The sequence below is a fragment of the Zonotrichia albicollis genome, chromosome 9 (genome assembly GCF_047830755.1).
Source record: "Zonotrichia albicollis isolate bZonAlb1 chromosome 9, bZonAlb1.hap1, whole genome shotgun sequence".
Classification (NCBI taxonomy): Eukaryota; Metazoa; Chordata; class Aves; order Passeriformes; family Passerellidae; genus Zonotrichia; species Zonotrichia albicollis.
This window is the reverse complement of record NC_133827.1, coordinates 3,823,155-3,835,929: the sequence shown is the minus strand read 5'-3', so window position 1 is coordinate 3,835,929 and position 12,775 is coordinate 3,823,155. Positions and strand designations below refer to the sequence as shown.

General features: G+C 47.1%; 1 protein-coding gene and 1 long non-coding RNA gene across 2 annotated transcripts; both read right to left on the bottom strand.

Moving 5' to 3' along the window:
- Positions 1–4,340: 4,340 nt before the first annotated feature.
- On the bottom strand, positions 4,341–9,020 carry LOC141730007 (uncharacterized). The gene is made up of 3 exons (XR_012581505.1): positions 8,834–9,020; positions 6,011–6,148; positions 4,341–4,538 (listed from the first exon to the last, which is right to left on the bottom strand). It is a non-coding gene; the product is annotated as an uncharacterized LOC141730007 (long non-coding RNA).
- Positions 9,021–9,209: 189 nt separating this feature from the next.
- Positions 9,210–12,469, bottom strand: LOC141730226 (serine/threonine-protein kinase PAK 1-like). The gene is made up of 6 exons (XM_074547657.1): positions 12,411–12,469; positions 12,072–12,120; positions 11,193–11,305; positions 10,418–10,535; positions 9,474–9,573; positions 9,210–9,271 (listed from the first exon to the last, which is right to left on the bottom strand). Exons 1-6 carry the CDS (start codon positions 12,467–12,469, stop codon positions 9,210–9,212), a joined length of 501 nt encoding a protein of 166 aa, XP_074403758.1.
- Between the last annotated feature and the right edge of the window lie 306 nt (positions 12,470–12,775).

Genomic DNA, 12,775 nt, shown 5'->3' with positions numbered 1-12,775 from the left:
CAAAATCCTCCCTCTCACACTGTAAAGAATGTGGAATTAGAGTTGGAATGTGACCCTGAAATAGAAGCAGCTCAGAAACTACAGTAGAAAAAAGTTAGTCCAGAAGCTATTGTAGAAGGGACTTTTCTCTCCAATGATGTAGAAGCTTTTCGTGTAGTAACTAATGCTGCAAGTAGAGTTTGAAAAGCTTTTGATTGGAAGATTTTAGAAAAATTGAGAGCTGCAATTTCACAATTTGGTTGAAAATCCCAACTTGCACAGTCACTTCTGCAGTATATTTTTCCATCTAACACATTAATTCCAGCTGATGTGCATATCGTAATAAGACTTAGAATGCCACCCTATAAGCAGGTGATGTTTCATAAAAGCTGGGAGGAAAAGTGTGCTCAAGAAGCTGCAAGACCTAGAGTGCAGGGTGATCCTCTGTATGGTTTAACAGCACAACAGTTACTTGGCAAGGGGCCCTGGGCTACTGCCACTGCCCAGGCTAGGAGCATTGATCAAGTCTTACAGATGAGCCAACAACTAGCATAGAATGCTGTCCTTGCACTTCCAGATAAGTTACACACTATGTCTTTTAGACAAATTTACCAAAGAAGAATGAAGACTTTGATAAATTTGCATGAAGCTATCTATAATCATTCTGATTTAAATTCAGACACAAAGATACAATTGTATGGACTTTGGGATCATTACTGCATTCCAAATGGCTTTCCCTTCAGTCACAAGAGCCTTCCATCTCTTCCAAAAATTGCCTGCTGAAACTCTTCTGCTCCCTTCCAAATCAGTTCACTACTCCAGCATAACCCTTGAAGCACGGACAGACGACTCTTCAACTAATTATAGTAAAAAAGAGGGGTATTTATTGCAGCCCTGGTCACATGTGAACTAGTTTCCAAAGATATGTGCAAGGAGTTGCAGACTCCTGCTCTCTATTTCTACAGAAAAGGTTTTACATTAGGTTTCTAAGGACCCATAATACATAATTATTACCTGCCTGCTTCGTATTTTTATCAGCTGAATATCTATTAGAGCTGCACAATTGTACTGCCTTAACTGGGTCGGTGGCTTTTCTAAATGAGGGAGTGGTTGTACGGAAGGAAGAAAGCTGTCTTCCTCATGGTGAACTCTTCTCCCATGGCCAGTTGGCAAGACCTTTTGACCTGCTGCTCATGGTCCAAGCCTCTCCTGACTGTTCAATTATTCTTAAGGCAAGGTATTTCTATGGTCTCTGCTTCTTCACAATTGCTTCCTCTATCCCTGTCAGCTCTAGCTTTACGTTCCTAATATATTTGGTACTCTTTAACTAAGGCACATGATTTCTGCTAGCTGTATTACTAACTTAATTTCTTACCTCATTTTAAAATCTTAACTAAAATATGCAATCTTCTACTATCCCAGTTGTATTCCAAGATGGCCCCTTGACCCATCTGCAATTTTCAATTATCCTAATTACATTTTCAGCTAACCCTTTGACTCACCTCAGGCACATCCCCAATCGCCTCTCTCCCAGCAGCTCAGAGCTGCATTGCAGAGCGCTTGCTGTGCGCCAGAGAGCACAAAGCAGGCTGGCCTGGTGGGCCTGAATATTTCTGCCAAACACTCTGCATCTCACACCTTTGCTCTGGCTCAGTGCAGAACTGCAGGATTGCAGGCGCTTCCTCCCAGAGCTGCGTGAGGCGCTGGCTCCTGCAGATGGGCCCTGCCAAGCTGTCCCTGCCTCACGCTGGCCTCGCTTCCCTGGCACAAGTGCCGGGCCTGAAGGAGTTGCCCTGTGCTCCAGCCTGCCGAGCAGCCCGGCTCCCTGCCCCGGTGCCCAGAGTGCTGCACACACTGCTGGCCTTTGCCAGGAATTGCAGGGCAGCCGGCAGAAGAGGAGGGATCCTCAGCCAGCCCAGCAGCCCGTGGCTGCCCTTGGCCTTTCCCTGCTCCAGGGCACACTCCAGACGGCCAATGCCTCCAGGCCGGGCTGTGCCCAGCACGGCTGTGCTTCCCCTCAGCAGCAGCCAGCTGCCACCTGGGCTCTGAGAGCGGAGGATTCGCCCGCTCCCGGGAAGAGGCACCCAGGGCCCGGCTGCTGCCTCTTGCAGCTGCAGGGGCCTCCTCCCAGCCTGCCTCTGCTGGGGCTCAGGCTGCTCCGGCCTCTGCCGGGGCTCTGCTGGGGCTCCAGCCCGGGCAAGGCCGGGCCCGCTCTCACCTCACAGGCGCTGACAGCTCTGCACCACAGGAGACCTTCCCGAGCACCCTCTCTGATCTTTCTGCTTTCTCACTTGAGCAAGGCTCTCCTACAGCCAAAGACATTGCACCTAGGGATACAAATCCAAGTGGCAGGAACACCAATGCTCTCCAGTCACAGCTGAAGGCCTGCATCTGCGCAAGTTGTATGGGCTGCTCTATTCTTCCTTCAGTTTTGCCTTCAAATGCCATTGCCCTTTCTGCCTCAACTAGAAGTGTCACAGATGTACCAAAACGGGCCAGTGTTCTGGCCAAAGGCAGTGTGCTCTGGAGATGATGAATGAAGAGTCTTCCCAGCTTTCAAAGCACATTGAGAAAAACAACAATCCCTTCTTTTTAAATTTTAACAGTTTAGTAGCAATAAAATGGTTATTAAGATAGTAATAGAAGTTAGAATAATAAGAATTTGGACAATCAGAGTTAGAACAGTAAAGGACAATAAAAACAAAGACATACGGACAGTCCTGGTGCCTCCTGGGCAATTATGCCCCGAAAGCACACACACTAACAAAGGATTAGCCCTTAAAAGCAATAGCCTGTTGCATATTCATATATCTCATACATGAGGCATAAATTCTTTTCAAACAAAGGTTGTTCTCTGCTTATGGTCAAGTTCTCCCCCTTAATCCTGTTGGCTGGTCAAAGTTGGGAAGGAGGTGGAAGAAAGTTGGTCTTTTCCAATAAGGACGCAAGAATTCTTCCCTTGGGGCTTTTGGTGTCCTGTTGCTGTCATCTCTGGGCAAAGAATTTCTTGATTACCCCATCCCTTTCTTGAGCTAGTTAAAAAAGTATCTTACATTACATAGTTTCTATTTTACATAATCTTATGACCTAAAACTATATTTACCACTGAAATAATTATCAATATAGCTGGACGGGACATACATGAGCTTGTCTGGCCTTTGCTGCTTGACCAAATAGCGGCAACTGTGGAATTTTACCCCAGAGACACTTTTGGCCAGCTGGATGCTGCAGCTGGGCGCTTGGAGGCAAGTCCAGGCATTCAGGAGCTCAGGTTTACCTTTGGTGGAGACGCTTTAAGACGAGGTGAAGGAAAGGAGTTGGTTCTGATGGAGGGTTTCTATCCAGAGCTTTATTCCTGGCCCACAGGCCTCTGAATCCAGCAAGGGCTCCAGGAGAACTCCCAGCTGCATGGTTTGCTCATCCTTTTACCCGGGGCAGAGGGGGAGGGAAGGAACACGGGGATCACCAACCAGGTACGGGGCGGGGAAGTGTCAAGGGACAGAGGATACCTGGATGGCCCAATGTCCTTCCAGGAGGGGAGGGCATCTTTGGAATTCTGCCAATCACTCGCCACCCTTCTGGAATGCCAGGATTGACAGACAGCGCTCAGCAGGGGCCAGGGTGTGGAAAGGAGGGATGATTGACACACCTGGCAGGGAATTATCAGGGAGGAACCTGGGGTATCTGAGGCAAACCATGACATTGCACCGCAACATAACACAGTACTTAAAAAAATACAGTACTACTAACTAAGACAACACATACAGTATATTAATTTATATATATATACATATATAAATTTTATTATCTGTGAAGAACCTGTCCTGCAATATGTACTTTTCACAACACCAAAGAAGCCATTGCACCTTTAAAAGACAGCTGACAACTCAGAAGGAAATGCTCAGCTTGTTCACAGGGTGAGAAAGAAAGGATTCTTCCAGATGAGTTAAAGTTTCAGAAACTTTATTTATTTACAATCCTACTCTATAATCCTCTAGGGTGGTATTTACAGAAAAATGGACAGGCACTAAATGAACCAGCCTAACCTTCTGGAGCTAACTAAACTAACTAACCTTCTAGGACTAAGTCAGGTTTTTAATAAAGCTGCATTCAACGTTGTGGATAAAAAGGTGATGTTGTGAGCAGAAAGAAGAAGCAGAAGAGTTGCTGACAGACAAAGGGGTAGCAACACAAATAAAATGACCCTTACAGCATCTACCAATTGGATTAAGAAAAAGATGCAACCAAACAATGCATGACTACAGAAAGCTATAGGATAGGAACTAATTATAAACTATGTTTAGAAGCACAATAAATGGCTTCTCCTTGATTCACAGTGGATTGTGTAGTCTTTTTTCTTTTCTCCACATAGTCCTACTCTAAATCCTACTCTAAATCCTACTCTACACTCCTACTCTACAATCCTACTCTCTAAGATGGCTATGGAGAAAATGGTCCTGATGTGATTATAGCACTGTTTGCTTCTCCATCCTCCTCTTCACTGAGATGATGAGTGGTGCCAGGGTGGATGCAGCCTCGGCTGATGTTACAAATGGATGCTGTTCACAAAAAAACCCAAAAAACGAATACAAAAACAAAAACAAAAAAGAAAACAAAACACAAACAAAAAACTCAAAACCAAAACAAAACAAATAAACCAAAAACAAACAACAAACCAAAAAACAAAAAGACAAAGAACAGTGAACAGTGAGCCATTACTTTCCAAGCTCAGTGCTTCACAGGCTCAATCAGGATTACTCTGGGTCCTAAAAAGACCCAGAAAGAGGAGCAATGGGACCATTGCTACCCAGCAGTCATGTGCAGGACCCTGCCATCACAGGCAAACCTGGCCCAGAATCCCACTCATCCATTTATTCAGGTTTCTTTATCTTGTTGGGATTTTTGCCCCACCAGTGCTCTAGAAATGGTGCTTCCTGTCCCTGGGTTTTCTTCCTTTCAGGAAACTCCAATGGCTCATATGGGTCCCTGCCTTTGAAAGACAGGCACTGTGCTGATTCCCACAGGGACAGAAAGCAGTGTCTGCCTTTCCATGCCCTGCCCCTTGTGTGCTGGATGGCTCCTTCCTTCCCATCAGGGCCAGCCCAGTGGCACTGGGCCCTGCAGTTCCCTCTCTGCCACACAACCTGGCAGGAACCCTGGCACAGTTCCCATCTGCTTGAGCGTGCCAGGTAGCAGATGGGGCTGGGACAAGTCCCTCCCAGCTGTCCCTGTTTGCGTGGCAGAAACCTCTAAGGGTGGGCTGGGGGGCACAAACCAGGGCCCCTCAGAGTGAGCCCCCCACAGCCCCTCCTGCCCACAGCCAAATCTCTGACTGCTCAGCTGGGACTGGCTTCCTTGGGTTCCTCCACCACCATTTAATGTCCCTGTACCCTGCATTGCTCTACTTCAATTCTTTTGCCATTAGAGAAAACTGAGCCCTCCACCAAATTACAAAAGAAGGTAACAGAAACAGTCAGAGGACAGAGCGCCTCTCCTCTCAGGAAATGCAGAGGGAGCTGGAGTTATTCAGTTTTGTGAAGAACAGGCCCCAGGGAGACTTTATTGCCACTTTCCAAGATTTCAGAGTTGCTTTGAAGAAAGCGGGGGACATCTTTTTTAACAGGGCCAGTTGCAATAGGATATGGACAAATATTATTAAACACAAAGGGTATCTAATCAGAGTAGGTCTAAGGAAGAACTTATTTTCTTGGAGCATGGTGGAACCCTGGCACAGCTTGCCCCAAGAGCTTGTAGGTGCCCCATCCCTCCAACCATTCTGGCTCCAGTGGCAAAGGGCTCTGAGGAACCTGATCTCTTTAAAGATGTCCCTGCTCATTGAAGGACACTTGCACCACAGGACCTTTACAGGGCCCTGCCACCCAGCCCAGTCTAGGATTCCTCACTGTTTTCATTTGAAGAGCACCAAGAATGGAGGTGAGGAGGAAGGGAGCTCATCTGCTGCCTTGGACTTGAGTGGAGGAGGAGCTCATCCCTCAGAGCCTGTTTCACCTGCAGCCCCTTCACATTTTACCTGCAGGAGCTCCTTGGCAGACCAGCGCCGCGCCTCATCTCTCTGCAGGCAGCAGCTCAGGAAGTCATGCAGGCAGGATGAAAATAAGTTGGGCTGCTGCAGCTTTTGTTTTCCTCCTGTGGCTATCAGGAGTTGAGGCTGGGGAAAAAGGAGACACCAGGCTCCACCTGCTTCTTTCCCATCTGTCACTGCTCTCCCAGATCCCATTGATTAAGCTCCACTCTGCAGTGGCACTTTCTGCCCTGGCAAAGACCCAGAGATGACTTTCCTTTACCAACCAAAAACCCAAACCCTGATGCAGCCACAGCTTTCCCACTGTCCTGCAGATTTTGCCTTGGCAGCTGATTTCATTGCCTGACCTAGTTAGTGGGAACTACATCAGCACAAGCACATTCCTTCCCTGAGGATTCATATCAGCTTGAGGGGCTTTTTGGAAGAAGGACTTTGCTATACTGACTCTACTGTATCCAAGGGTTAGGATATGAAAAGTATCTCTGCAGTGCTTCTTGGTCCCTTAAGCACAGCTGCCATAAAACAAAACTAATCAAGCTTTTTGCTTTGTTCTTGAAAACAATGGGAATTGGAAGGAAAGAAAGGAAATCCACCAGGTATTCCTCAGGTAAGGAAACAAACATTGGGAATCTCATCTTCAACACAGACACATTAAGATGCATGCACAAATGTACTGGGATGAAAACGCCTGCTGGGACACACAGGAGCCACCTGCAGCTCTGTCTCTCAGCAGTCTGAAAATTTCTGCTTTCCTTATATGGAAAAGAAAAACTTTTCATAGTCAAATCAGAAGGAGAGGTTCCATCCTTACGGTCACCCTCTACTCATCTGGCTACTCAAGTCAATGCATGAATGGTAGGCCCATCGCAGAAAGTGCCAAGAAACAAATGGGAGGTTTTGGCAGGCTCTCCACATCCCCAGGCTCTGGCTTGGTGATGTGCAGAATGTTGCTTTGGGCTACGAGAGAAACACGGTCACTGAGTGTTTCAGCAGCACTGCACAAGAAGCAGAAGAGACTCTGTGGACTTTAAACCCTCATGCCCAGGTTTCAGGCATGTTTCCCAGTGAGAAGAAACTGCACAGGGGGTTAAGTTCCTCTCTAAAAATCAGTGCTTTAGTAACTTTCTTGTGTTTGGGCTTCCTTTCTTCATTTCTGGAAATGTAACACCAGTTCTGAGAGGCTTGCCTTGTGGTTTTAGGCACATCTTCACAGACAGACAAGTGGGAACAACTTGAAACCCAAAGCAAATGTTGCCTGAGAAGAGCTGGGGAGTGTTTGCCTGGGGTGAGGCTTGAGCTGTCTGGCAATCCCTTTCCATGATGTGCAGAAACATCCAGCTGCTCCCCAGAACTCAGTCCCTCTGGGCACGCAGGCCTCTGGAAACTCCTGAGGATTCCAGCCTTTCTCCTGCTCAAGAGCATCTAACCTAAGCTGAGCTCCAGTTTCTTCAGCAAGGCCAAGGATGCTCACTTCCATGCAGCTGACAGTGTCCATGGAGCTCAGCAGATCTTTCTGATACTCCTCAGGCCAAGGAATTACAGTGTAGATTAGCAAGACATCAGCTGATCATTATCCAGTGTGGTTCATGTGGAACCAAGCTCTAACGCACTGACAAGTCAGAGGGAGAGAGAGCTCATTCTGCTTTTACAAGATGGTATTTAGAAACATAAGACACCAACTTGGAAGTATTCAAACCTCAGCTTGCAGAATCCATCTCAAATAGACAAAAATAACAATGGCAAGAGGCCTTGGAGTCTCCATAAAAATGCCCACCACTGTCATGATAACTCTGTGCTCGTGGCACTGAAATAGATGGTGACCAAAGAGACTTTGCTATTATCCTCTTTAAGCCAAAGGAGAATTTCAAAGCTGGAAATGGCAATGCACTCCCCTTGTGTACAAATAATTTATGGGGCTTTCTGTCCTTTTCCCACATCACCAGAGGTGACAAAGAGGGTTTTATCCTGACTCTTAGCTGAGCTCAGCCACTGGCCATGGTGGGGAGCTGGAGCCCTCCCTGTCATTAGAACTGTGCAGGCCAGGGATGGCCCTGCTCCTGCGGTAAAGAAACACAGCACTGGTGTCAACTGCCCATGTTGGATCCCAGCCCAGGCACCTGCCTGCAAGCTCATCAACTTGTTAAAGTACCAAGAAACAGCCAAGGGTTTGGAAAACAATTCTAACTGCAGTCGGAGAAAAATACATCCTAAACTTCTCCAGGCCACCCGCATCCATGACTGAACAATGTACAGATGACTTGAAAGCCTGAGAGTTTCGAAGATCCACAGGATTTGGAAAAGATGCTACAGAATGGAAGGGAAGAGCTGTATTTAAAAAATGAAAAAGCAAGCAGAACTGCTTGAGCATTGCTTAGGTAGTAGGTTTTTTTCTCTTTTTCTTTTTTGCTTACTTTTATTTTTCCTTTTTTTGTTATGTTTTCTATAAAATTGAAACTGGGAAGGTCTAACCTCCATTGCTCAGGATGTTTATCACATGTCTACCCTCTCCACTGAAAAATTCTTGTCCCTCAGAAACAGAGTTCCAACATTCTTCAAAAAACAAGTGGGAAATGTCAGGCGTGGCTGGAGGCCAAACTGGCAGGTTTCTGAACTGGTTAGGTTTCTGAACTGCCACTTCCCTTTCTGATACAACCAAAGCTACAGCAGATGCTGATGTGTTGCAGGGGCATTTTTAGAATGACACCTTGGTGGAAGTGGTGCCAGCAGATGGCAATGGGATTTTGTCCAATGGCACACAGAGCATGGGACAGGTGAGAAAGACAGTGGGATCAGTGAGTATTTGCACCTTACCAAGACAGGAGTTGCATTCCAGGAAGGAACTTCTCGTTCCACCATTTCGATGCCCACGATTCCCAAAGACCATATGTCCACTTTGGGGCCACATGGTTGACCTGTCACCACTTCAGGCGCCAGCCACCCAGCAGCGCCGGCCACGGAGCTCCGTCTGCCCTGCTCAGGGCTGAGCTGAGCAAAGAGACCAAAGTCAGCTGTGGAGAAAACAACAAACCGTGAAAGCCAGCTCCAATTAGGAAACCAAGCAAAAAATTCCCCACTATCAGACTAAGAATGTGCTGTTGAATCTCTTGGAGAACTGTCCACGCTCAATTTCCTTGGGGCTTTAGCCAAGGGAGTATGGAATTGGCCACTTCCAAAAAAACCCAGATTCTTAACACTGCTCACAGTAGTGGACTTCATTCCCCTGAAGCTTTAGATTGCAGCTCCCTCTGTCTGGAAGGGACACACACAGAGCAAGGCCACTCTTGACTGCTTGTGGCTCCTTCTACCTCTGTGCACGTTGCAACTGTGCCCTCAGCTCGCAGCAGGGGTCCCTGCACTGCCACCAGCACCATTTTTGGGGAGCTGACAGTCACTCCAAGCAGCCCCACACCCATATCCCTGGAACGCTGCACCTGACCAAGAATATACTGACCCAGCTTGACAGAACCGTCAGTTCTGAGAAGGATGTTTCTGCTCTTCACATCTTGGTGGATGATGTGGTTTGAATGAAGAAATTGCAGTCCTTGCAGGCACTGAGAGAGAAAACAGAAACAGGAGGTCAAAAATGAGTGATGTGATTTCATCCCACAAGAAAGAAAACAAAGAACCTAAAAGATTCCCTCTCCAGGGGAATGGGGAGTAATGGCAGAACAGTAATGGCCACTGAGAGGAAGAGCTTGCTGCTCCAACACTTGCAGAGCAGGACCTTTCTGAGGAAAGGCACGTCAGCTTTTGAAAGAGCAGCAGCACCTGCTGTTGTAGGCTGTCCCCTGCCAACCAGCCAGGATGACTCCTGCTGCAGTGGACGTGCTTTTTCCATGCAGAGGACAAAGGAGGAGTTTGGAAAGGAAAAGTCCCTCCCTTTGGTGTGAAGCGGATCACTTTTGGGTGGGAGGTTGCATGACAAAGATTTTCTTGCTGGCCTCAGCACAGGCTTGGATGTATCACACCAGTCACCTTCCTGAAGCAAAGAGCATTTTGGCTGCACTACTATCCTTTCCAGCTGAGGACTGTGAGAAATGAGTCTTTTTTCTTTGCTGATCATTTCAAATCCTGCCACCAGCACCTTTGCTTTTACAGGCAAGGAATGCAGTGAAGACAAACTCCAGGCAAACATTTAGAGAGGCAAGGTGGAGAACAGCAAATACAAATACAAGAGACAGAGCGAGAATACAACAGCAGGAGATAAGAGTACTGGCACTGAGCACAGGGAGTGCAGGGGCACTGGCAGGCCTTTCACTTGAGATGCTTTTACTTGCCCATAGAGTAGCAGCAACACAGAAACAAAGCATGGCACAGGAAATCACTCCAGCTCTGAGGCCCTGTTTCCCAGACAATGCTGCCCAAGCCCTTGGAAACACAGATGGGATTGCTGACCTCCCGACTGATGGCTGCCATCTCATCTTCCGACAGGTAGGTCTGGCTGATGACATCGCTCAGAGTGCCTCCATCCATGTACTCCATAACCAGGGACAGTTCCTCACCCACAAGGTAGCTGAAAGAAGGACACAAGGGCATGGAGATGAATGTACATGGCTAGGTTGCTGTTTGGAAAAGATGGATCCACTCTTCTTTTCAGATCCCTTTGAGACAAAAAAAAATAAATAAAGGAATAGACATTCCCTCTTGGCTGTGCATTGTTTGCCATCTGTGCAGTCTCAAGGAGAAAGGTACAGCTGCGAAAAAAGAGATGTCTTAAATGGGCAGCAAGCAAAATGTGCAGTTTAGTAACAGCCCAGATAAAAAGCCTGTCATGCATGGTGTTTCTGGAAAAAACCACCTACTCCTCCTGGCATGCATAGCAATGGAAAACAGTGGCAACAATCCAAGGGAAATCCGTGTTAGTTTACCTGGATGTAAGAAGACACTTGAATAAAATCAAGCTCCAAAACAAAGTGGTGGCTGTGAATATAGAGATCATTGATTTAGTAAGACATGACTCATCCGGGTTTTTGAACAATTTTCAAATACCATGTGCCAGCAAAGACTCATGCAGACAAAATGCAATCTCTTCCCATCCACTGGAGATGAAAAGAGCAATAATAATTAGCCAATAATTACAGCTCTATTTTCTGCCAGTGACCAAAGTGGGATCTTACCTTGCAGTTTGCAGTACGTGAACAAACATTCATAGGACAAAAGCACAACTCACCTGTCTAAACAGCTGACCAGGTTGGGATTCCTGTTCACCTTCATGACTATGAGTTCATTGACTTTTAGTTTGTTCTTCCTCAGTCCTTGAAGCTGTATTTTCTTGATGGCCACCTAAAATGACATTGAAAATCAGTAACTTGAGAGGTTGGTGGCACGAGACCACAAGACACATGGAGCGAGTGATTTTGCAATGACACAGCTGAGCTGTGCCAAACTGCCTTGTGATTAGGCACTGCAGTAATTAGGAACTGACATTCCAACAGCCCATTTCTCTGCTCCCTTGGGAGCCAGTTACAGGACACGTGGACCTCTGACATTTTGCCTTGACCACTTGGTAACAGCGGTGTCTCAGTTATCACCCACAAACCTCTGACCACACTCTCTGCTGTGTCATTTGGGATTCAGAAGAAGTAATCCTTGCCTTAATACTCTGTGGATACATCCTGGGCTATGGGCAGGGCTTAGGGCTTTCAGGGACGCCTTGCAGATCTCTCCCTATGTGCAGTTCCCAAGTGCAGAACTGCAGTGGCTAAGGAACTACCAGTAACTTTCAGATGGATTTGCTGGCAGCCAGAAATGAGAATCCAGGACTCTGAAGCTGTAGCCCCAAAGAGCAGTGAGGTGCTCGAAGGCACCACCTTTGTTTTAGCAATGGAGAGCGAGTGAGCGCGTCCTTCTCTGAAAGGAACAGCTGCCCTCCGTGCCTTCCTTCCGGCAGCTGAGGAGGACAAAGTCCCAGATGTGTTTTGTGGGCTGGCACCGGTCTGTGCTTCCTGTGCCTTTTCAGCACAGCTCTGCCCAAAGCTCCAGCCACAGCTCACACCAGAGGGGAAAGCCCTCGAGTGCAGCAGAGTCTGTAGGGGCTGTTCACATTTACCTCTCCTCCTGTGGCAGTGTTGAGTGCTTTGAAAACATCTCCAAAAGTCCTAGAAACAAAACAGAAGCAGAGAAAGGAGAAGCCACTTAGATCTTGCAGTGAAAGCCAGCCCACACAGGAGATCTGTGCTGTCAATGCCTAAGACCTGCAGGACACTGGAAGCATGGAGATGTCTTTGACAAGGCCTTCTGAGTACACTTAGAAATTCTGATCAGCACTGACAATCTCAGCCCAGTGCCTGAACACATTTGCAGCTTGCCTGACTTTACACTTGATACCTATTCCACCAGCAAAACACCTGATGCATAGTTTTGTACAATTAACATTGCTTGGACTCACCCGCTGCCAATATTTTCCAGTTCAGTGTATTTTAGAATAGGATTTTCCATCTTCACCATTCTCCCTGAGAGAAACAAAATGCAAGATGTTCACTTTAAAGCAGAGATCCCACCTTCTAGGAGATACAAAAGGCAGCCCCACTGTCTGGGGCTCTGAGCCCTCTCTTGGTGGACAGCTGGCTAACATCAACAGGAACAGCAACTGGTACAACAAGAAAAGAACAGCAGGCCCACAGCACAAGTGGCTGGCACAGAGACTGATTTCCAGCATCCTTTGAAGTGAGAAACCTCTTGACAGCAGGCACACAGGGAAGCACCAGGAGATACATTCAGAGGAGACTGAGACCAGAAGAGAATACCTAGCAA